The sequence below is a fragment of the Xenopus tropicalis genome, chromosome 5 (assembly GCF_000004195.4).
Source record: "Xenopus tropicalis strain Nigerian chromosome 5, UCB_Xtro_10.0, whole genome shotgun sequence".
NCBI classification, from domain to species: domain Eukaryota; kingdom Metazoa; phylum Chordata; class Amphibia; order Anura; family Pipidae; genus Xenopus; species Xenopus tropicalis.
In genome coordinates, this window is record NC_030681.2 from 38,423,771 (window position 1) to 38,450,135 (window position 26,365).

Here is a 26,365-nt window from a genome sequence, read left to right on the forward strand (position 1 = left end):
TATAGCAATACACATTTATATTTAGTATACTGGTATTGAACCTGTTATTCAGAATGCTCGGGACCTTGTTTTTTCCAAATAAGGGGTCTTTTAAATGGTGTAAACACATGCATTCATTATAAAATTAACAATTTAAAATTGTGCCAGTTCAGTAATTTGCTTGTTGTATCTGACTTTCTGTTATTAAAGGAGAAGGAAAGGCTAAGTCACTTGGGGTTGCTAAACTGTTAAGCACCCCCAAGTGACTTTAATCACTTAAACAGCACCAGCCCGGGATACCTGGAGCGATGCGCTTCCTCCTTCCGGCTTCGTTTCGCTAAGACTAACACAATAGGCGGATGCGCAGTAGAGTGAAAAGCCAACTTCTCTATTAAAGTTTGGCTTTTCACTCTACTGCGCATGCGCGCGCGAGCGATACAGGAAGGAGGAAGCGCTCGCTGCTACCCCGGGCTGGTGCTGTTCTCTCCCAACAGGGGTACCAGCCCGGGGTAAAAGGTATGCGATTCAAGTCACTTGGGGGTGCCTAACATTTTGGCACCCCAAGTGACTTTGCCTTTCCTTCTCCTTTAATGAAGGGCGTGTTTTTGCAAAGGGGCCTGACGTGGCCCGTTGTTATTTCAACTCTTTAATCTGTTCTGATAGTTGGTGATGGTTGGTAACAGGTGGTATATAAGGATTCAGGATTTGTAGCACAGGTATGCCATGTCAGACTGGGATGCCAGGAGCCCAGCAGTAAACCAGATCAAAGGCCCACTTTTACTCCCCTTCTCTCTCAACCTCCTTATTCTCCTAGCCTGTTTTCTTTAAAGGAGACATATCCTATAAAAATGCTAAATGTACCAGGGAATTGTACTCCTCTAGATATAGAAGGATTGTGCTTAAAAAAGTTGTGTTGTGTCTGACTGATTTATTGAGAAATTCCACCAAAACCCCACTAGTCCCGCCCATCTGTTCCACTTCCTGCTGGCTGAATTCTCTGGATGTGCAGGGGAGCCGGCGGCTCTCAGTACACTGCATCAGCAGGTAGGCTAATCTGATAGGGAACTGAAGCCTGTTTTTGCTTGTGCAAAGCTGTGATTGGCTATCCCCCTCCCACTGTGCTTCTGGCAGGGACCATTAGGACATGTCCACCCTTCATTTCAAACACAGACAGAGAACTTATAGGATCTATAGGGAACTCCAATAAATGGGTCATTTTTACAGATGGAATTAATTTTTAGCACAAAGTGCAACCAGCATCATATATTATTCATAATTGCCTACAAAATTAGGGTTTTTCCTATTTATCCAATTTGTCTCCTTTAAATACTATAATTCATTCTTCCTTCTGCTTTGCCTTCTTCTGGTTTGTTTCCATATAGAAAAAGGGAATGACCATGAAATTAGTTATGCACCGAAACCAGGATTTGGTTTGGGATTTGGCCAAGATTTGTCCTTTTTCAGCAAAATTTGGATTCAGCTGAATTCAAGTGCCGGGCTGAACCGAATCCTTAAAATCATGTGACTTTCCATCACGTGAACATGGACAGGGTCAGACTGGGTTGCCGCTCCCCCAGCTTCCGGTGTCCCTCCCCTGACATGCTGAAAGTAAGTTTAGAGCTCAGGGGAGGACGTCGGGCAGGTGGCGGGGTCCCTACGGGGGGTTATGGTGGCGCAGCAGGGACCCCTGTGGGGGTTGCAGGGGTCGCGGTGGATACACCTTGTCCGACCCTGAACACGGAAGTTAAAAACATTTTTAACCAAGGACACAGCATGTGGTTCTCTTTAATTTGCATATGCAAATTAGGATTCAGATTTGGTTCAGTATCCAGCTGAATATTTCAGTGGATTCAGTGCATCCGTAAATGAAATAGGCCTAATGGTTAGGAGCAAATGGGCCCACTGGAGTTTTTAGTGCAAACAACTATTAGTGTTGCTTTGCCTTTATAATATCTTTCTCCAGCCCCTGCCAAAAATGAGCAGTTGCAAAGCAGGTCATTGCCCATGAATACTGTATGCCATTGGAGCTTTTTGGTAAGGCCAAGACCTGTGCTAGTGATATAAAGCAGACCTCTAGGCAGCTTGCCAGGCATAGCACAACACCTTACTGTTTATCCTCTTGCTCTGCGCTCAGCTCTTTGTCTCGAGTCAAAGCAAAATAGTTTGTTTTACCTAAAATCCATCAACTCATTTTATTGGGCTTCTTTTCATTACATTGCAGAGGGTTAGATTTGATTTTGTATTAACCAAATTTGCAACAAAAACCTGTGTTTTTGCATAATGAAAGAAATAATAACAGAACATACCAAAATACAAACATTAAAGGAGAATTATTCCTCCGGGCGCAAAAAGCTCCCTTAACTATCATTGCCTAGACCCCCCTGACCTCTCCCTTATCGCATAGTTTTTAAGTTTACACTCTGTCCCTATCGCTAACCGCTAGCTAAAAATGCAGAGAAGCGCAGACGCGTACCTCGCTGCAGACTTCTTACCGACTGAAGACTCTTTGGGTCTCACCGCCAACACAGACCCTGCTTGCGCATGCGCAGTTGTATGTATGCATGTATGTATATCTTTATTTATAAAGCGCTGTACAGTAGAATACATTAATACAAAAAGGGGATTATTAAGATAATAATAGATAAATACAAAGTATAACAATAAATACAAGATACAGTTGCAATAAGTTAAAGAGTCAAAGACACAAGAGGATGGAGGTCCCTGCCCTGTAGAGTTTACAATCTAGATGGGAGGGTAACTTACAGACACAAATAGGCAAATATAAGTGCTGTAGGTCACAGTGGGTGACACTACAATATAAGTTCTCGTTCCCAGATCAGGGGCTTTGCGAGTTGAAGCAGATTTCCTGCAACCTCCAACTGCACATGCGCAAGCAGGTTCATATCGGCGGAGAGACCCGAAGTGTCTTCAGTCGGTAAGAAGATGTTGGCGAGGTATGCGGCTGCGCTTCTCTGCATTTTTAGCTAGCGGTTAGCAATAGGGACAGAGTGTAAACTTAAAAACTAGGGGAGAGGTAAGGGGGGCTTAGGCAATAATAGTTAAGGGTGCTTTTTGCACCCGGGGGTATAGTTCTCCTTCGAACATTTTGAATGGTTTTTAAGTTATTTGTAGAAGTAATTGCACTTGAAAGCAGTGGTTATTTATTTCTCTATGTTCTGTGTTATTGACTCTTGAAACAACATGGGAACTCCTCCCTGTAAGAAGTGATGGATTATCGTGGTTTCCACAGAATCAGTTATGTCTGTGTAAAAAAAATATACACATTTCTAAAAGTTTAGATGCCCAACCGAATGAGCTCATGTCAAAAAAGAGGATATATTCCCTTTAACAATTACGTATAGCTGTATATATTGTGCCTTTAACATTAAATAGGTAGAGTACCCTTCCTATGAAAACAGCATGTTTAAATGTATGGGTGTATCATTACTCTTACTAATTTCATTTTCGAAAATTAGTCTTGTGAGAACATACAAACCTTGTGGAAGAGGATCTATTTCACAAGCATACATATATATTAAAATTGCAGATTATTCAAGACCCCCACTGAGCCTTCTATTCCTCTGTGTCCCATCTAAAGCTACTGGCTTCTGTCTTTTTGATACTGAGTAAAAATATCCTTCAGAATGATATAAGCATTTGTTTGCATTCATGAAGCTTTTGCTTGGACCTTTTATTGCAGGACAATAGATCTAATGCTATTAATCATTACTTCTAAAATACCAAATTACAAAATCAGGGCATTTAGGTCACTTCTAGGCAGACCAGGGCTGCTGCAGGATGCCATAGACTGACACTATTTATTGTTAGGGGCTGTTGTCAGTGCGAACATGCATCCAGGCTGCTTCCAGACTACTACCAGTTACAACTAGACACCCTGCAAATCTGTCATAAATCCCTTCCATTTTTAAAATAACCCAACCAGGTATGGTATCTATTATCCCAAAAACTTGGCACCTGGGGTTTTCTAGATCAGTCTACAAAAAATATTTTAACATTAACTAAAGTAATTTTTTTAGCCTGCAGCATTAATTCATACTTGCCATCTGTATAGTTAGTAACCATTACAAACAATTAAGTACAAGGTACTGTTGTTACACAGAAAAAGTAAATCAATTAAAAAAGATAGAATTTGCTTAAAATTGCCTCCGTGGGAGTCAACACTTGATACTATATATCATGACACATATCATGACCTAGATTAATTAAAAGACATCTTTACTTCTTTCATGACTTTTGCTGGATTTTTTTACATCTGCTGTGGTGCTGACAATAATGTAATGTGGCAGTTTTAATGAAAATGAGGATTTTAACAATTCATCTTTCACACTGTTTAACATTTTGTTTTATTATTTTCTTTGTTGCAGAAAATGTAATTACGTCAAGTGAAATACATGTACCTTCTGTCACCTTGCCTGCATCAGTTGAAGAAGCCACTACTCCGGAGACACTTGGCGCTCCTAATGCCAGCACCCCTTACACAGAAGGTGGAAGTGTCCCAGTCGCACTGCCAACTCGCTCTTCTGCTCGCTTTATGTTTATACCAACAGTGCGGAATATTGCTGTTTCAGAGCATAAAGATGTCAAGTTCAATTGCTCCATTGTGGTCCCAAATACAGATAATGGGGACCAGATCACCTGGTGGAAGGATGGGAAGCTACTACCTTCATCTGATCGCATTTCCATCCAGTCTTTTGAAATCCCTGATCTGACTGTAACATCTATGTCATCCTCCTGCAGGTGAGATGTGTGGCCAAAATCACTAGCATATCAGACCTCACAATCTCTTGGGGGGGGGGGGATTTACTGATACACGTCTTCTCAGATTTATATTTGTTTGAAACCACAAAAAAACTCATTTCCATGAATGCAGTCATTTATCAAAAGATCTGAACTGAAAAAGCATGAACGAAATTTGTTTTGAAAAAACAGCAAAAACTGCAACTTTTTCATATTGTTATTAATTCAAAGAAAGATCTTCTAATTGTAAAAGGGACATCTGCAATTGACTTCTACATGATCTTGACAGGTTTTAGCTGGCATATTTTAGCATTTGGAATTGTCATGGTTTGTCGCATAATTAATCAAGGTGCATAGTTTGTCCAAATCAAGTAAGCAGTATAAGCCATTCAGCGTTTACCATGTACTGGTCTGCTGCAGTTTGAATAATAATTTGCTACTGGAAAATAAGATTAGTAGTCTTGAGTACAAAATTATATCTCTTGCAGAGCTGTGCACTTTGGCTTGGATTAAAAATCTAGCACAAGGGAAGCAGTTATGTTCTTACTGCCTGTCCCAAGGCACAGTACAGCATTTCTTTTTACCTTGTCACTCCCTAACTTGACTGTCTGAATGACGAGCAAGTTAGAGAACTGGTAAGGGGGTGGATGGGCCAAGCGACATTGCATTATAAAATGTGGCATACCAAGTACATTATATAGCAATTTATCCACAAAACCAAAGAGGTTAGTAGGTAGAATTCAGCATACCAACGCTAGTTGTGGAAATTGTCTGATCTGCTGTTTGAGGCCTTTTATACAGTTAGATAATTTAACATTAATTTAAATTAAGGTCATGACTGACCTTAGCAATCATTTTTTAGTATTTTACATGTCATTTGTGAAAGAGGCGAAATAGCAGAGCATAAAATTCCAAAAATAATGAATGAAGACAAATTGCAAAGTTGCCTTTATTAAGGTCACTTGTAAAATATTAAAAGTTATTTAAAGAAGTTGAACTTCTCATATAACCTGACTAGAATGTGTTTACTATATGTGCTATTTATACATTCACCTATCATTATAGAAAAAGTTTTATTATGTTCAATCTTGTCTTTTAAAAATTCTTTTTTTTGAAACAGAAGCAGGCTGATTTTAAACTTATATCTGCTGTTGTGTTAAAGTATTGCAGGCGTTCAGAGGTTGGACAATGGGACATACAACTGTAAACTGACAGTAGAGGGGGAAGAAGTTGTTTCAGAGCCTATCTACATCCAAGTGGAAGGTAAAGAATAAGAAACAAATCAGTGGGCATTTCCGCTAAATGTCGAATGGTGACTAAAAAAGGGAGGTAAAAAGTTACAGTAGAACTAGGGTTGCCACCTGTCCGGTTTTGACCTGGACAGCCCGGTTTTCGGAAGGCCTGTAATGGTCAAAACCTCCTGCGTGGTTTCCCAAATTAGGAAAACCAGGCAGGACTCACTAACATTGGTCGGCCAATCGCCGATCGATCATAGCCCTCCCTCCCATGATGTCATGGCCCCACCTCTTCCCCGCCACACAATGTCATGGCCTTTCCCCTGCCCCTGGTGCATAACCCCCCCTGCCAGGCTAAGAGAGCCGGCAGAGATGGCAAGCCTAAGTAGAACCCCCGTTATACATTTTTCAAGGGACCAGGAAAAAATTGGGTAACATCCGGGAAAATGTAAAATCAGGGAAAAGTGTCAAAGTGTCAAAGCAACTTATTCTTTAAGTACTTAAAGGATATAAACAAAAGAGTCTGTTTAATTTGAAATACAATATGTAATGCACTAATGACGAGAGTTAAGCCGTGCAGTGTTAATGTTACACTATGGAGGGCATTTGCAGGGCCTCTTTGCCAGTCAGATGCACAACCTAAAGCAAGGAGTGATTTGTGCATGGCATGAAATCCAAAATAAAGACCTTCATATAATCCCAAACAATTATTTTTTTTTAGTAATAGAGATTATTTGTATTATCTACAACTGATTTTTTTTGGTTTTACATAACCCTTGAACCCTTCTACCTTAATTCTTGCAATCCATAACAGTGTTTGCCATAGGGTGCACTCTGGATGATTTTACAGCCTTTAATGCCAGTAGCATTTGTAAAGGGCCCCAGATCCCTCGTTGTTTGTTGGTTTTCCTGGCAGGAAATTGTTATTGGTGTCCCCCTTACAAACCAGTACATGTTATAGAAAAGAGAGGCTAATCAAACTTAAAGGAAAACTATACCCCTAGAATAAATACAACAGATAGTTTACATTATGTTAAGTGACCTATTAAATAATCTTGCCAAACTGGAATATATATATTTATAAATATTGCCCTTTTACATCCTTTTCCTGATCCACCATTTAGTGATGGGCTGTGTGCTCCCTCAGAGATCACTTGACTAGAAATAATGCAGCTCTAACTGTGAAAGGAAGTAGTGTGGAAGCAAAAGATAGAACTCTGTCCATTAATTGGCTGATGTGGCCAGTCATGTATGTGTGCCCTTGGCTTGTTTGTGTGCACTGTGAATCCTATGATCCCAGGAGGCGGCCCTTAATTCTTAAAATGGCAATTTTCTATTTAGGATTACCCAATGGCACATACTACTAAAAAAGGTATCTTTTTATGAAAATGGTTTATTAAGATGAAGCAGGTTTTTACCTATGATGCTTGGCTGATACCCTCCCTAAGTCTCTACTCATATATATGTGATTGAAACTTAATTACTGATTGACTATCGCGTTTATTCCCCTGTATGTGCCCATGAGGCTCCCTTTGTCCACTGTCCCTCATCCCCCCCTATGTGTTTATGTGTGCATATAGTTATAGTTCTACTTAAGTGTCAATGGACAAACTATAGTTTGATTTTTATTTGGGTAATCCATCCCCTCCCATCTCGTTATTGATTATTTGAATGAATATAACTGACCTCTAGCTACCGGCCCCTAGTTTTTTGAACCATGTTCTGAACTTAATTGCGTATATACTGCATAAACTACGGACTCAGAACAGGTGTGCTTATACTAATGATTGTTTTTAATTAACATTGCACTAGTTGACACGATACATGTTTTCACTAATGATTTTATATGTAAAATAAAAGTTATGTTTTAATTGTAACAGAGAACGCACAAAATACAATTCTTGCATCGTTTTGATTTCATGGGTGGGAGACACCTTGTGCTAGTCTGTGCTGATCTAAGATAGGTATAGTGAGTATCCTTTGTGTAACAATATTTTTATAGAGACCTACATTGTTTGGGGGTATAGTTATATTTTTCTCTTTTATTGTCTCATTACTTAACACCTAACACCTCTTATCAGTTTTCTTATGTCATTTGTTGGGATATTGCGAATACATAAGTATTGCTAAATTGCTACTCAAGGCCTTGTTTATTGCTTTTCCATTAGGTCTGCCATATTTCATTCAGCAACCTGAGAGATTAAATGTCACCAAGAACATGCCATTTAATCTTACCTGTGAAGCAGTGGGACCCCCAGAACCTGTAGAGATTTACTGGATCCAGAATAGTACAAAAATCAATACAATTCCAGAAGTTTCACCAGCAGTTTTTACTGTATCGGGTAAGTACAGAGCCTGAGAGACTAAAAGCAGTTTAGTTTAGATTAGCAAGAGTAACCTAGCTCTGCATATACGTAGAACCACTGCCAGTTTTCACTTGTCTTAGGCAGGACTTTACCTTTGGGGGCAAACTGCTAGTCTAGCTGCACTGCTGTCCCCTCACGTCATTGCTAATATACTAGGTAACACAAAAATGACTGGCCTGTTGCAACATCAGGGTTGTATTTGTAAAGCAATTTTTCTCAATAAAATGGTACTACAGCTCTCTAGGGTCAGTGGCCCCATTAAACTGCAAAATAACCCTTCAGTGAGAATGATTTGTGTAAATCTGGTTCCATGTTTCTTGTTCTGGAATCTGAATCTGTAAGACTTAAAAGACAGCAAACAAAACAACTAGATGACATATATCCTCCTCCCTTGTGATGCTGCATTATAATGAAGCCAAAAATTACACAATAATCTCAGAGAAAGATGATATTCAAGGGTTATGTAAAACCAAAATATCATTTGTAGATAATACAAATAATCTCTATTAATAAAAAAATAATTGTTTGGGATTATAGGAAGGTCTTTATTTTGGATTAAATATCTGGTTACATATTAATGATTATTGAATTATTTAACCCCTTCATATATGTATTTATATTGTGCTTGTAAGCAGCATTCTCATTGGGAATTCTCTTGTATTTATTTTTTTTTTTCATTTTAATCTACTTATAGACATAGGGGGCACAGTGAGGCAGTTTTGTGGGGAGCATAGATTCCCTTTAATAATCAGGTGCACATGGCTTCAAGGAAGATTGAACTCTTGGAGGCAGATGTATGTAGAAGTGTAAAATTTACGCAGAAGTAAAAAATTAGAGCTCACCATGGTAAAATTCCCCCCACATTATGTTCATTCCTATGGGATTTTTAGAGGCATATTTATAAAATTGTGAACTCTAACTTTTACCCATAGATAAATATGCCTCTTATAATTCCATAGGAATGAATAGAGAGTGGGGGAAGTTTGCTGTGGTCAGTTGTTTTTTGAAATTAGGTCATCTATGTATTCCTTTTCATTTTGGGGTTACTGCTGATTTAGCTTGTCAAAAAGGCTCTTTTCAGTTTTATTTTCTGGGAACTCCCTTAACATCAATAATAAAACAGAACAATTAAAATGAGATTTCAGTCTGCTGGATACTTGACTGACTTCCAATGGTTCTTATATAACAAACAAGCCCTTGTGTTAACGTACGACTTAAATCAGTAACTTTTTATGGGGATTGGCAAGTCGTACTTGGTGAAGAGATTTCAGTAATATTTCAACTTGCTCATCTGTATATTAACCTGCACTAACTGAGCACAATAAGAAAAAAACATGAAAACAACAACATTTGAAATTGCTATCAGATGTAATGCTTCTTGTGCCAGAACAGAAGGGGAAATAATTGAACTATAGCTCCAATCGTGTCCTTTCTCAAATCCTTCAGAGCTGAGTAATCTCTTTCACCGCAACATTCCATAAGATTCTATCAAACCGCTTAGAGTACGGCTGTTCAATGCAGCGCCAGGCTAACTAAGTAATGGATTCAATTCAAAGCATTTGTAAGCAAGGCAAGTGCCTGCTAATAATATTATAGGGTACCATGATTATGCTTTTTTGTGTAAGCCTCTATTTGTTGTTGGGCTTTCCCTTACTAAGGAAAGCTATTTTATACACAGGGCAATGGGCACTTGCTAGAAGATGTACTTTATACTATTACCTTCTGAGCTGTCTAAGTAATATGGTGATTAAACAGGATACAGACACTGGTTAACTTGATTAAATGAATTTATGTGGTATAAAGCAAGAATACATTGGCAGGCTCAAAAACCATCCTTGGTAGATACTAAAGCAACAGCATTTCTAATAACCATAACACATGTTGCATGTACCACTGCAGAAAGAGAAGCCTGACCTATGGCAAACTATGGCTGATTTCTTCATTAACATTAAACCTACAGTAATGGTATGAACTTGCTTCAGTATGCCAATCTATAGCTACCATCCCCAATGTCTGACACTTATGTGTCCCTTTAAACTTCTGAAAGATGTTCCAAGCTAGCATTTTTGAGATTAAAGGGGCACTTTCTCTTGTAGTTAAAATATTATAGAATGTCATATTTATAGCAACTTTGCAAATGGTCTTTATTTTATATCTCTCCAGTTAAATCACCATATTACTTAGCCAGCTCAGAAAGTCATAGTACAAATTACTTCTTCTAGTAAGTGGCCATGCTCCTGTGTATAAAATAGCATTCCTTAGTAAGGGAAAGGCCAACAATAAATAGAGACTTTATTATAACTTTTTTTTGTTATAGTTTTTGAATTATATATCTTCCTGTTCTTGCCCTTTCCAGCTAAAACAACGTTGCTCTGTGAGGCTACAATTATATAGTTATTGTTACTTTTTATTACTAATGTTCCTATTTAGTCCCTCTCCTATTCATATTACAGTATAAATGACCCTAGTAACCAGCAAGCTGCTGAAATACCAAGTTTTTGTTGTATTGTCTGAGAATATCAATGTCTTCATAATACAAAACGTGAATTTAAAGGTGAACTACCCTTTTAAGGCTTATGACTTGATTGCCTTCTCCAAACATGACAAGCAATAGGAAATGAAGGGAGGAAGTAGAAAAAAGGAAGAAGGACCATGTCAGGTGCATGGTGGCTTTGTGATTTAGAGGCTCAGCAAAAATGTCATTCTTACACTTCTGTTGCTGCTGCTTAAAAAAAGAAGACACACTCCACAAACCAGTTTTATTAATCATTTCTCTAAAATGATTGTAAAAACCTTTTATAAATCAGCACTTGTATCTAACAATGCAGCCATCATATTGCATTTGGTGATATCGGAAAATTCTCTGACACAATGGCACCTAGCGTTGCTAGCCCTGATTTTTTGGGACTTTTTGTTTTCCCGTATGATCGAAGTCTAAGGAGGGCATTTACTAACATTTTTTTCATGATTTGCTTGATTTTTTGTGTACAAATACAAATATTTTGCCATTTATTTTGATGAAACACAGATGTAAAAATATGCCATCTAAAAGGTGTCGAGATCATGTAGAGGTCAACGGGAGCTGTCCTAGCAAAAATGGAACAATCTTTATTTAATTTGTGGTCTTACAGGTTTTTGTTTGTAAGTCCACAAAGATTTGTAGGAAAACATTAAAACCATGAAAAATTTGTGGTTTTCCACATTTTAATTCGTTCATGCTTTTTCAATTTGGATCTCTTAATAAACAACGTGGCATTTGTGGTTTTAGTGGAAATTAATTTATTCTCGGTTTTAATAAACTCTTAATACCACAAAAATCAGAATGTTCATAAATGTGCCTCCATGTCTAACACTGAGAGGATCAAAAGAAGAAGCGGACGTGACAACCACCTACTCACAGAAAGAAACTGGCTTAGTAGGATGCATTGGAGAAAAAGTTATTGCTTTATTTTCTGTTGCCATATCTGATGGCCAGCATTCATGTTCAGGCTTTCCTTTCCGTCTATCATATAAACACCTACAGGTTATAGACTGGTGTCCATCACATTTGGGATTACCCATGCACCTCTATATATGGGTTTATTGGATTCCCACAAGCACTCCATTTCATCTACTTATTTAAGTGGTGCTCCCTATTTGGGACCAGTTCCAATACATAAGATAATGGCCTTTGTTATATTACGATATAACAGACAACTGTATTTTTAGTTCATATGGGTACCTGGTATGTTGATAATGGAAAATTAGAATATCAATTATTGCATATTAGTTAGAAATGTATTTTTTCTTCCAAATGCAGTTTTCTTGATCTTCTATTGAAGATTTGCCCAAAGCCTAATTTGCAGTTGAAAAACAAGGGCATGATCCACAAAAAAAAAATTGCCACCAGTTGGCAGTTCTCCAGTGATTAAAAGCTGAATGACATGTTAGTGTTTGTATTCGATTAGGTTAAACATTAAGGTTTGGGCTGATTCCCAGTTCTGCTAAAAGTGCAGCTATTCATCTTCATCCTAAACAGAATCCTGGATTTGGTACATCCCTATAAATTACTGTAGTGACAGCTCAGCAAGTGATGGTAGAGTTAAAGTGCAGAATTATTGTATCATATGTGAATATAAATATCAAAATATCAATATAAATATCAAATCTTATGAAAACAACAATGAGGTACATTTTTAAAAATAGAACAACCACTGCATGTCTCTGATCTGAATGTAAGAATTAAGTGCTCAGTGTAAGTTCTAACTCTATAACGTAAGGTTGCTAACTCTATAACCTGAGGTTAAGGAAAGGGCTTTTTGCATTTTTAGAATCTTGACCATTATTCATACCAGATACGTTATGGTTGGCTCATTATGCCTCTTTATGCACCTTATGCATATTTCTCATATGGCAAAATAGCCCAGGGACAAAGTGTTCCTTGAAATAAATTTTGTTTCATGGAAATTATGCATGTATTTTTGATTCATATGGACTGTAGTTTTGCTAAAAAATCCCTTTAAGCTGCAAGTTCCCCCAAAAGATCTGTTTAACTTATTAGTTACAACTGTATATAAGTGTAGGCTTTGCCTGTTTAGTTTTCTGGGCTCTCTGCCAAAAGCTACTTATTTAATTATGTTTGAGAAACATTGTAAAAGCAATGTTTGAGAAATATTGGCACATATTTTATTGGCTGTTGGCAGCTAAAATGGCAGAAACCTTACTAACAAAAACCCGGACAGTATTTTGAGGCTTCTTGTTCCCAAACTCTGTGATTTATGATAATCAAAATGGTCAGTGTCAACGTGTCAGCTCTGACCTACTGAAATTCCATTAAAATAAATAGGATATGGCTATTCTTAATTTTGCTGTGTGTATAATCATGTTTTTTTCTTCGGAAAGTCAAAAATCACAATGTCTTCCGACTATTCAAGTGCCGTGAAAATGCACGGAAAGTGGCAAATCAACGAAACTACTGGCTGCTACAGCGTAACACCTCTCTTAGCTCTTCCATTGCGTTATAATACCTATAAAACAACCAAGGAATTGACATGTTTTAGCAGCCCAGGGGGTGAGATTATTATTATTAAAACAGGACCAAAGTATCAGAAGATCTCCCAGTGAGTTTACTTTAAGTCTGGTCCTGAGAGATGGCATGAATGTATGTTTGCATAGTTATTACTATATGCTAAGATTAAGCAGGCAAATGTAAGCATGTTGCTGGGATAGGAGCCAAATAGAGAGACTGTGCAATATTACTAGTGATTTTTACACTCCTGACTGCTATTTTCCCTACTTTTATTATATTTACTGTACCTTAGCTCAGTTTATACTCAGTCTGTGTCCTGCGCACTAGATTCTCGGTTCTTTTAAGAAGTTCTCTGTTACATTCTATTTATAAATATTTAACTATTCTACTTGCAAACGTTTGGCTTATTTTACCGTCATGATAAAAACGTTTTTTAATAGCATGGAAAATTGGCAGAACTTTATTTCCTTTTGTGGCTGAAAGTTCAGTGTAAGGGGAGACATTTATTAACTGTTGAGCTCATGAAAGAAATTTCCATTGCATTTATCAGTAGGATTGCCAGATTGTTGCTTTCAAAGGTAACCCCTGTAGAAGCCCATGCTGCAGGGCCAAATAGTAGACCAATCTAAGCATCTGCATGTTTAAAGGTTCCCTGTTTTATTGCTGTGGCACATGCACTGTGGTCTCAGCCCTTGAAGCTGGGCATATGCAGGCAGCCCATTATTGGCAGCTTATTGTTTATTGGTCTGTGTATGTGGCCTGCTGACTGATAATCTGCCAGATTGATTTGAAAATCTAGTTGGGAAAGGACAACATTTGACCATTACTGCAGTCCTCTTCCCACAGGACTGCATAGGCCTACAATATAAAAAGGTTGCTGGCCAGAGGGCAAGATGATTGGATCAGCCCAATTTGGCCCAGCATGACAAAGATTGTGAAGTGAAGATTGGTGAATTTGGGCACAAGGGCCACCAATGAACAATAGACCTCCGATTAATAATAGGCCCTGGGAGACTGCTTGGATATACTATGGTAATGCTCCACTGTGCATAAGTTTGCACCCTTTAAAGGGGCAGTATATCCTCTTGTTCGACATGAGTGCAATGAGTAGTGCTTGTACTGAACGTATTTTTGACTATTGTTTTAATCAGGAAAAATGTATGGATTTTGTTATTTTTTGAAGAGGACAAACAGGGAAACTGAAGCTTCACCAATTTTGGTACTTGCGAGGCAGATAATTAGATTACCAGTAAACAGATAATGCTGCCACATAATGGTCTCCTGCTATCAAAAAAGTCACAAAAAATGGGAAACGGAGGGGTTTTATACTGGTAATCTAATTATCTACCTAACAAAGAACAAACATGGAATAGCTTAACCTCCCCATTTGCCCTGTTTAGCTCAAGAAATAACAAAAACCATTGATTTTTTATAATTAAACAATGGGCAAAGGTATGTTCAGCACACAAGCAAAGCAATTGCTGCGGGGATCTATTTTTTCTAGATTTAACAAGTAAAACCTATAATTTTTGTCTGTCTCTAACAGGTCTGGAAGAACCTGCAATATTCAGCTGTGAAGCACACAACAAGAAAGGCCTGACTGTGTCCAATGATGTAAGGATCAATATAAAAGGTATGGCTAAGCTTTCTGAGGAAAAGTACAATTCCATGATGATTAACATTCAGTAATTCTGCTTGTAAGGGTTTCCTAGGTCAAGTTACAAGGTTAAGTTAAATATTACACTAGTTTTATAGCTGTGTAGAGCTCTAGAAGTAGCTCTTTATATCCTAAAGCAGAACCTTTTCATTTATAAATTATAGAGGGAATTCTAAGGATCCTTTTATTAAGTGTTTCCAATGGTAATGTTATTATTGTTGTAGGAGAACAATCGTTACAAATAGTCATTTTTTCTTACTTTGTTTTAGGCAGCAGTTTTCAGGCTCAGGTCCCCTTTGAGGTTCAATATTTGTTCATGGCCCCACACAGTAACAAAGTAATGAAAACACTGAAATGTCAGCCATCCTGTTGCAGTTACAACTGGTGGGTAAAGAATTGCTCATCCCCAAATACCCCTCTAAAGGTGGCCATACACACACTACATAGGCGTGTTGGGTGCGCGCCTATAAATTAAAGAGCTGAGTTCAACCCGAACCTGTATGTATGGTGTATGGTAGGAGACTAGGCGAACAACCTCGGCAAAAGACTTTTATATGGGTTGTCTTGCCGATTGGACAGGATGGAAATTTTTTAACGGGCACCTTTGAAGGTTCCCAAACATCGGCAAAACATTTATGCTGAATCATAAGATAGAGGTAGAATTCTTATGTTTCTACCTACATATGTGATGATTCAGCTTTTTAAACAATCTTTACTGCTACCAGTGGTCACTATAAGAGCGTAATTGTACTGTGTATAGCAGGGATCCTCAACCTTTTTTACCTGTAAGGTACACTCAAATGTAAAATATGTTGGAGGGCAACACAAACATAAAAAAGTTCCTTTTTTGGTATTCCCTCTATGGACTGGCAGCCTAGAGGAGGATCAGTTTGGCAGGTACACCTGGTTTTTATGCAACCACAACTTGCCTCCAAGCCAGGAATTCAAAAATAAGCACCTACTTTGAGACCACTAGGAGCAACATGTTGTTCACAAGCCACTGGTTGGATACCACTGGTGTATAGCCACCTTAACTGACCATTAATGTGGGCTTCCTGAGGTCTATCAAAGATAAAAGACATTCTATAATAGGCATTCTAACTAAGTCTCATCTTTATCATCAGTCCCCAACCCACTGCTCCAAGCCCCCCTATGTGGGCCACAGTTTGCATTTCTTAGGCAATTGGCAAATAAGACAATTTTTGGCACCTTGGTAACTTCATTTTGTAGTAGCTGAAATCATCTAAAATTACACCCATTTTCTATGCGTTTTGGTGAATTTGTGCTTCTTCCCAACTATATGAGAGTCTTTTACTATGTTGTTTTCTGCAAAGTAATTGGGGAGTAGAGGAAGTTTTTTAGACAAACTCCATCCTCAAAAATGTCTTTATTGACTGAATTGCACATAGTGTACATATTATAAGGATAGACTGATGGGGCAGTGTAATAGCATTTTATTCAGACTTTATAATCTGTCCTTGTACTTGTTGGGAGGATATTACAAAGGTATGTTCACCAGTTCCTTTGCAGGTTCAAGAATAAGCAGACTACAATTTCTGTACACCCCTTACTGGACAGATATTCGTACTGACATGGGCTTAATCTCATTAGAGTTTAACTGCCATGTACTTTTCCTTTAAATAGCACACAAAAATGTTTTCGATTTGCAGTGCTGTTTGAAATTTCCAGTTAAAACCAAAGTAATAGGAAACCAGTGCTTTTATCTGTTATTGTCTAATGTGAGGATTATTAGGTTTACTAAAGCCAAGACAAACAGAGTGCCAATATCGTTGCACATTCAGCTGCACAATTTATGACCACCATAATGTATGTATGATAAATTATATATAATTAAAAAAACAGGTATTTAAATTATGTATAAATTAGTGATAAGATTGGGATCACTCTTCACAAGCTTTAGGTTCAGTAATGAACCTGGACCAGATTTCAGGTCATTGTTCTAGGTGATTTTACTAAAAAACAACAGCCTAATTCTTTGCGTAAGAAAAATCACACCTAAGGCGTACTATCAACATTAAAACTTTATAGGCATAAATAAATAATTTTTAATGACTGTTACATGTGAATTGCTTTTTATGGATGCCACTTGTGGAAATTGCCTTTACATATGCTTTACAGTAATTTAGACAGCCTTTTGAATTTCTAATTTACACTGTATTTAAGGAAGCAGTGAATCATTGTTTCCTTCTTCTACTAACTTCTACATTCACTTCATTCCAGAGGAAGTGATGAATACATCAATCACACATCTGAACAACAATAGGAGAAAATGATTTCCTTTCAACCGTTTTATGGAATAGCTTTATGCAAACTGATTTATTTTCTCATTTGAAATGCTTCCAAATATTTATTCCATTGAAGTATGGAATTTAAGCATGGCATTGAGATGGGTGGTGCCATTTTTAAATGAAATTCTCTGTTCAGACAGAACTATTTTTCAATATGTTGCATCTGGTAAAAGTGTGCCAGGTAGTGAAATATGCCATTACTTTGTTTTACATTCTTCATTTGTAACTCCAGGTTATCTTTTGTTAATTGTAGGATCAAATTTGACAATTAGGTAATTGGAAGAATTTCTGGTAAAGAATTCAGTACACACGTAATATATATGTGGGTGCAAATATTAAGAGCAGTGATGAGCAAATCTGTCCTGTTTTGCATTGTTAAAAATTTGCAAAACCACTGTATTTTTCTTGTGGTGAAATTTCAGTTTTTGATGCACAAAAAACACAACAGGAAAAATATCTTCAGTTCGTTTTGCGTGAAAAAAACACTGCAAAAAACGTTCTTTATAGAAATCTTGTGTATCCATCCTCTTTTAAAACAGGGAAAGAAGCTGCCTTGTTTATTGGCACATTCTATTTTGTATACTGAACTGTACCAGCAGAGAGGTTTAGCAGCTGTATAACGGTGGTCATTGAAAATCATCAAGTAGAAAATTAGGTTCATCTGTCATAGAAGCTTATGCTACAGGTCTGATTTCTAAAAAGCTGCCATGTAATGACTGTGTTATAATATATATATATATATATATATATATATATATATATATATATATGCTGTGAATAAGCAAAAAAGAAGATAGGGAGATACAGAGGACATGTTCAAAAGCACAGATCGTCACTGCCAAATGGTTATGGCTATGGTTGCCCTGGGCTGGTACAGCCTGTTATCCATAATGTTTGGGACCTTGGGTTTTCCAAATAAGGTGTCTTTCCTTAATTTGGATCTCCATACTTTAAGCCTACTAAAAAACCATATAAACATAGGATTGTTTTGCTTCCAAAAAGGTTTAATTGCACATTAGTTGGGATCAATTACAAGGTACTGATTTATTATTACAAAGAAAAAGGAAATGGCATTCTTGTAATTCAGAGTTTTCTTAGATAAGAAAGTAAGGAGTAGCATTTATAGGCCAAACATTTTTTAAGTGTTAGACCTTCTTCAAGTCTAAGAAAGACTAAAGCTTAACAAAGGTTAAGGGCAGCTATACCCTGCCAAAAGCAGTTGTTTTTAATAAGTAGACATACATATTTTGGTGCACTCTCAAATCAGTTTCAGCAGAACCACATTTTGTCTTTGAATAGAACCAAATAAACAAACCCCTGGTGTACGGCGGCCTCTGACAGTTACCTTATTGTTAAGGGGTTGCCTGTCTGATCTGGGGATTAATGGGAGACTTGTTTAAGCTGGCTTTTTTTTCCTTCAATCCTTGGGAATGTGCCATAATATAATAGGATGACATCCTTGAGAGTTTAGAAAGCTAAGCTGCCTTGTTTATTTAATTTAAAGAGCTCTGTAACGCCACGCATTCTGTGGCGCAAAGAGAAAGCCATGTCTGTTATTTGGGTTTTATAGTGCAGGCATATAAGCCTGCTGCAAACAAGGCAAAGGGGAACTCAGCTTGTAAACTGGGGCAGGGGATGATAAGAATGAAGAGGGTTATTTACTAAGTGCAGGACTGGGTGCAAGTGATCTGGTAACCCTTCTATAGTCTACTACAACAGAAAGGCTCCAAGTTTAAAATCATTGCCCTTTTATCTATAACATTTTTTTTAAAAAAATGTCTTTGAGAGGAAATATGAATTCTCATATGACTTATCAATAGGACAGATGGGGAAGGTTTTCTTTCACTTCTTGTTCTTGGTATAGCGGCAATCTGCTGACTAATGAGTGACACAGGCAAATGATAATGGCTTCCCCTATTTGCAAAAACAAAAAGTGGTAAAGACTGTCTTATGAAAGTAGCAGAACAGTATAAGTTTAATGTAACATCATAAGACTTCTCTTTCCTGGTTCATTTGGGTATCCCCAATGTTTGTCTGTTTATGAAGATATTTTAACATACAGTATTTCCTGAAGCACAACTCCCTGAATTCCTTTATTGCGTGGTTACCTAAAAGGGGTATAATCTGTAATGTAGACTATATAGGAGCATATTTATCAAAAGAAAAAGAACATTCTTAACAAAGTTCTCTAAAACAAATGTTTGCTTGCAGTTGTTTTTTTTGTAGGTATATTTTGCCTTTTTGTATGTATGCATTAATTTTATATGGGGCTGGGTGCAAAGTGCAAAAAACAGTTGCTCAGTCAGTTCATCTATGACTAGGGCTGCCTTAGAAAAGAAAGCACTGGTAACAAAAATATGTGGAAGGGGAAGCCCCATGTGTATTGGGGTAACAGTGAAGACTTCAACATTAACATACTGTTAGCAAACGCAGAATCTGTGATGTTAAAATGTTGGGGAGTTTCTTGTATGTTTATTTTTTTTTTCATAGGTATCCCATCGCCACCAATTAAGGTCGATGTTATAAATAGAACGGCACATGGTATTTTAATATCCTGGATTCCTGGATTTGATGGTTATTCTCCACTGAGTGTCTGCATTATAAAGGTAAATGTGGTGATGAAGCTATCAATGGAATTCAGTTATATAAACATCATATCAAATATCAATTATATGTAATAAAGTTATTTAATTTAGTTGATTGTTATGTTGGCCATGAAAGACCATATATCTAACTAATCTGCCAGCAGAGGTTAGCCAGGGTTGGAGTTAGAGAATCGTAGAGGGCAGACCTAGATTTGTGGGAAGGGCACAAGGGCCCGAGCCTAGGGTGATTTTAGGGGAATCATGCCACCCAGCCTGATCTGCATTTGATTGCTAGTTCCTGAGGTCTGGCAACACAGGACATTTTTCAAGTTTAAATCTCCCCCGCATAAAGTGTCCAGTGCTCTGGGTGCTGTTAAGAGTTAAAAAGTGAACATATTTGCATTATAAGTGGGGGTAAGGGTGGCTGGCAGTTCTGTTTTGTATATTCCAATATCAATTTCGAAGGTGCAGAAAATGATTCCCTTCTTATCTAATAATAAAACAGTACTATGAACTTGGTGGTAATTGATGGTAATTGCAATCATATTGGGTTTATTTATTCTTTAAATATTTGAAGCATTATGGATAATAGATCACATACCTGTATATGTTATTTTTAATGAATATATACAAAGAAATTATCTATTTCACTGACATTCTTCATCTAGAATGCAGGTGCTGACTTTGAGTGGGGCAAGATATAACTTAATCCCCCTTATGCCCTTCCACTGAATATATAAATACCTGTAAACCTCCAATCTGTTTGACGGCAGTGTCAATATTCAACAAACAGAAACCCAAAAAAGTGTGTAAATATTAAGAAAAAAGTGACTCATTCATAGAGACCACCCACCTGACTGCTCTTTCATGGAAATGGCTTATTGCTCTCAAATAGAAAGTAAAACAAAATATGTGAATATGTGCCATGTATAGTCACATCGGAGACTGGGCCTGTGGGGGGAACTGAAAGTTATGTCTAAAGCGGGGACAAAGGAAGACAAACTAAATGCCCTGTGGATTTGCTAAGAAAAACATGAAGCTAATATTTTGCTCAGAGCTCAAGCAATATTCCTTTGTTCCAGCGCTGTGCAGGAAGCTTTATAAAAGATGCTGTTTCCTGCATTCTCTGTGAGGCACAGGAAAGGGTGTAGCTGGTAAACTGGAATTTGGGCTTTTGCTTGAAATATCCCTATTTTATTCACAGTGAGTGGTTACTCCCATTGCTAAGATTTATTTTCATTGCTGACACAAACCCTATATCCAGGGGTGCTTGTGCAAAGAGGCAATTTGATAAACTCGCCTCAGGACACAGCAACCCCCAAGTTACCAGGGGCGGCAAAAAAGCTGCCTGGGGGAGTGGCATCACAGGAGCCGCCTCAGGGCAGCCAAGGGGTCAGGAACACCCCTGCCCATAGGTGGTAAAAAAACTTTCATTTTGCCCATGTGTGCTTTTAAACACTTGTCACTTGCCTTGTCATTGCTATTTGCTAATTGGTCGCTATGGGTTACTGTACCTGTGCAAACTATTTTATTACATAACACCTGATGTACAGGTATTGGACCTGTTATCCAGAATGCTCGGGACCTGGTTTTTTTTTAGATAAGGGGTCTTTCCGTAATTTGGATCTCCTACCATAAGTCTGCTAAAAAAATGATCTAAACTGTAATTAAACCCAGTAGGATTGTTTTGCCTCCAATAAGGAGTAATTATATCGTAGTTGGGATCAAGTACAAGGTACTGTTTTATTACTACAGAGAAAAAGGGAATTATTTTAAAAAATTTAAATTATTTGCTTATAATGGAGTCTACGGGGGATGGCCTTTCCATAATTTGGAACTTTCTGGATAATGGGTTTCTGGATAAGGGCTCCGATACCTGTATTAAAACCAACTGCCAGGAGCAATGACATTTTGAATTTAATGAATATGTTTGGTTATATCTTATGTTTTGGCTATACCATATAGTTTTTTATTATTATAACTACATTTTAGATGGTGTATTGTTGCCAGTGATATTTTTTCAGGGAGCAAAACTCTCTGCTTAATAATATAAAAAGCAAAGACTTCTTGCTGTAAAGTACATAGTTATATAGAAGATATAATACTTAGATGTGCCAAAATCGCAAGATACTGATACCCATCAACAGGCAGGTAAAAATGATGCTTAATGCCAATATTTTATATAGGGCAGAAAGATAGGAATACTATCCCTAAATAGGTCACAGAATACAACACTTGCCATAGGTGGCATGATTATTGGGCACTCCTTAGGGGTATATTTATCATGCTGTGTAAAAACTGGAGTGAAGCATTACTGGTGATGTTGCCCAGCGCAACCAATCAGCAACTAGATTTCAACAGTTAGAAAAGCAAGGCATCTGATTGGCTGCTATGAGCAACATCACCGGTGATGTTTTACTCCACTTTTTACACAGCATGACAAATATACCCCTTAAGCCTTTTGCATTCTTCTCACCCATTTTAAAATATTTGGGACCGATTAAAATACAAAGAGCTATGTTTTTTATTTTTATTTTCTTTTTCATTTGCAGATGAAGGAAATGCTACAAAGCAATGCTAGCAACACAAGGTACTTTAACACCCCAGTGCCTCCCTATGAATATCAGATTGGTGGATTAAAGGCATCTTCCAAATATAACTTTAGCATCTCCTGTAAGAATGAAGTGGGCTGGTCTTCTTCAAGCTTGTGGATTGTTAATAGTACAACAGAAGGGCGTAAGTACTGTAAGACAACCACAACAGTTTCTCTACTACAGAGATATTAGGACTTTTCAGGTTTAAACCCAACCAACATTTAATTAGGGACCATAGCAAAGTTGTCAGTATTTAAAAACATTTTGATAATTAATCACATCTAGAAGACCAAATAAGCATTTAACCCCAAATCTCGCTATAACTGACCTTCAAACAGAGAATTTGTTAGTAATTAGGAAAACAAAATGCATTCTCCCAAAATCTCATCCTAACTTGCTTTCAGGCTGAGACCCGCAGCTACTGCTCAGGGCTCCAAGGCATCTTTTGTATGCAGGGGTGATTCCATGACATGAGCCGCCCTTAGGTGGCTCCTTTGATGCCCCCAGCACTTACCATTCCTGCACCAGAGGGGGTCCACATGGGCCACATTGTTAGTGCAGAGAATGCAATTGCACTTTTTGCCACCCCTGGTATCTACGTGGATGCTGATGCTTGAGGGGAGTTTCTTAACTCAACTCATGGCAGCAACGCCCCTGTTTGCATTGCTTTTTGGTGCTGTTTGGTGTTTGGTCCACATGCAATGTTCCTTTCTATTGCCAGTGTAATATATAATTAATCAAAGGTTTATGTAGAAGCAAAAGGCTCAATGCAGGTCATAATTTATTGTAAATAAGCATTTTATTGTGCTATATATCACATAACACACTTCGAGGATATTTAATAAAGTGGGTTGTCCCAGAACCATATTCAGGGACATGGCACACTAAAATGTTTATTCTCAAGGAATGAGGACCTGTGTTTGAGCCCTATAGATGACATGTGAAACCTAACATTAAACATTCTCGTTATTACTATACATAATTTAGGGGCGGCATGTCACCCGGCCGCAAGTAAAATGTGCTCACGGAGCATTGTGGACGTGACGTGCAAAAAACTTCAGCGCGCCCCGTCCCCAGTGTTCTGTATCTGTGCATACACGTGATCCTTGGGGAGGGGAAAGGGTTGCGAGAATGAGGTGGCCTTTGGGTGCCGCACTGCGAAATATGTGTAGTCCAACGTCCCCAGCCCCTTGCCTACATTAAACCTCGCTGTCTACCACAAACTGTCAGCTGCGGCCAAAAGCAAGCACGGCAGGAATATAAATAGAGGAAGGACTAGATAGAAAGATAAGGAATACAAAGTCACAATAACAATAAGATTGTAGCCTTACAGGACAAGGGTTTTTGGCTGCTGGGGTCAGTAACCCCCATTTGAAAGCTGGAAAGAGTCAGAGGAGGAAGTCAAATAATTTAAAAACTATGGAAAATAAAAAATGAAGACCTTTGGAAAAGTTACTAAGAATATTCCATTCTATAACATACTAACAGTTAACCTGAAGGTGTTTTTATAAAATACATCATGAAATGAGGTTCTGTCCTTAGACTGAATATGCCCTTTGTCAGATATCCACTGTCCAAATCAACTAGATAATGAACTGCTTGATCCCAGGAGATATCTCTGCTTCCTTCTTTCATTTTCATTTATGTTAACTGTAAATGGAAATATTTCTCTCCAGCTCCATCGGCTGCTCCCCAGAATTTAACAGTGGGAGTAAATAACTCCCATTCCGTTCTTGAAGTGTCGTGGGTCAGTCCTCCAGTTGCGGAGATGAACGGACAACTCCTGGGTTATACAATAATACACAAATGGAAAGTGTATGGACGTAAAGTAAGTAGACTAGAATTTTATTTTATGCCAATAAAAAATGTAAGCTACTGACATGGTGTACTCCCGCTTGATTAGCTAGTGCAAGCTAGTATGCTAAACTTATTCTGTAGAATGCTTTACTATAGTAAACAACCCTAGAAGCTTTCTGTTTGTTTAATATAGCAGATACCATATTAGCTTGGTGTGACATCACTTCCCTTGCCTTGTCTCTCACTGTTTGCACTCACCGTTGGGCACAGGATCGTATAGGTACGTCACTGCATGTCAGAGTCCTCTGATCTTTTAGTATGATGTAGTAGAGAATTATATTTTGAGACAATATGCAATTGTTTTTCATTTTTTATTATTTATGGTTTTTGAGTTATTTGCCTATTTATTCAGCAACTTTCCAGTTTGGGGATCTAGTTGCTAGGGTCCAAATTACTCTAGCAACCATGCCCTGATTTTTAAATGAGAGGCTGGAAATGAATAGGAGGCGGCCTGAATAGAAAGATGAGTAATAAAAAGTAGCAATAACAACAAATGTGTAGTTTTACAAAGCATTTATTTTTTACATGGGGTCAGTTACAATAGTAAGATTCTGGTGGCACCAATTAGGTTTCATTGCCCTTCTATAGACTTGGCAAAGGCAGGACAAAAAAATCCCAGCTGAAAGCCGCATCCTGGAACATTATAGTTGCATCTCACATGGGAAATTTTATTTTGGAGTCTTCATTTGGCAGAAAGTATTGCTTTGGCTGGAAACAGCCTCCCCTCAGTGTTGTGTAGTAGGTGTGAGGAGAACACTAAGTGGTTGTGTAGCAACGCAGCTGTTTCATATATTTATTTCTTGCGAACCCAGTCCATCCCAGTGACCTTTTGGTGCTCAGTTAGTACTTTTGTTTTCTTTTGTGGTCCAGATGCATGTTCTGCACAGAAGGTCAAGAGGAGTAGGCGCTAACTGTTCCCAGCTTCTGAGTAGCAAGCTAGGATTTACATAGCTTTGCTATTGACTACTGCCTGGATTGCCAGTTCCTTTCATTATGCCCCCATATGTTACAATGTTTGCCCAGGTGTAGGAGCCCTGCTGCTACCTGCTGATTAGCTGGTACAGGTGACTAGACCTATAGCAAACTTTGCACCTTTTATAAAATAAGCAAAATGGGCTGTTTGTTACAATCAAGCCTAGATCTCTAATGCACAAACTGGGAGACAATATGTCACTTTATGTAAGAGCTGTTCTGAAAACACACTAAGGGGTGTTTTTCTTAACACTGGAGACAAACATCACCGGTGAAGTTGCCCATAGCAACCAATTAGCAATTAGATTTAAACTTAAATCTAAAAGGTGGACACACACTGTAAGATCCTATGGGTGAGCGATATTGGGCGGGCATAGTCACCATCGGTTATGGGACCTGAGGTGTTTCGGGTATGGGGGTCTTTCCATAATTTGGATCTCCATACCTTAAGTCTGCTAAGAATAATTTAAACATTAAATAAACAGGATTGGTTTGCAACCAAAATGGATTCATACAGCTTAGTTACCAGCAACTACAAGGTACAGTTTTATTATTACAGAGATAAAGGATATCATTTTTAAAAATCAGAATTAGTTGTATAAAATTAAGTCTACAGGATATGGCCTTAATGTAATTTGTAGCTTTCTGGATAACAGGTTTCCAGATAATGGATAACATACCTGTAATACTTTTGTGTAAAGTTCAGTGCACCCATTTATTCTACACACTAATGCCTAAGGCTTCTTGCACTCAGTTTTCCTGTTAAAGGGGAAGGAAAGGCTAAGTCACTTGGGGGTGCCAAAATGTTAGGCACCCCCAAATGACTTAGATCACTTACCTTGTACCCTGGGCTGGTGCCCCTGTTAGGAGAAAAAAGCACCAGCCCGGGGTACCTGTAGGAAGCGCTTCCTCCTTCCTCTCTCTTCTGCCGCCGAAATCCGTCGGCCGGCGCATGCGCAGTAGAGTGAAAAGACGACTTTCTTGTTTAAGTTCGGCTTTTCACTCTACTGCACATGCGCGCGCAAGCGAAAAGGAAGGAGGAAGC

General features: G+C 38.1%; 1 protein-coding gene across 3 annotated transcripts in view; it reads left to right on the forward strand.

The window, feature by feature from the left end:
• The window catches only part of mertk (MER proto-oncogene, tyrosine kinase), a 56,373-nt gene that overhangs the window by 5,062 nt on the left and 24,946 nt on the right, over positions 1–26,365 (forward strand). For all 3 annotated transcript variants that reach the window (XM_002940398.5, XM_004914696.4, XM_004914695.4), the window contains 7 exons: positions 4,365–4,737; positions 5,900–6,000; positions 8,141–8,314; positions 14,893–14,979; positions 19,803–19,918; positions 22,450–22,633; positions 24,168–24,319. In XM_002940398.5, the coding sequence (XP_002940444.2) occupies positions 4,365–4,737; positions 5,900–6,000; positions 8,141–8,314; positions 14,893–14,979; positions 19,803–19,918; positions 22,450–22,633; positions 24,168–24,319 (1,187 nt within the window). The remainder of the gene's footprint in view (positions 1–4,364; positions 4,738–5,899; positions 6,001–8,140; positions 8,315–14,892; positions 14,980–19,802; positions 19,919–22,449; positions 22,634–24,167; positions 24,320–26,365) is intronic.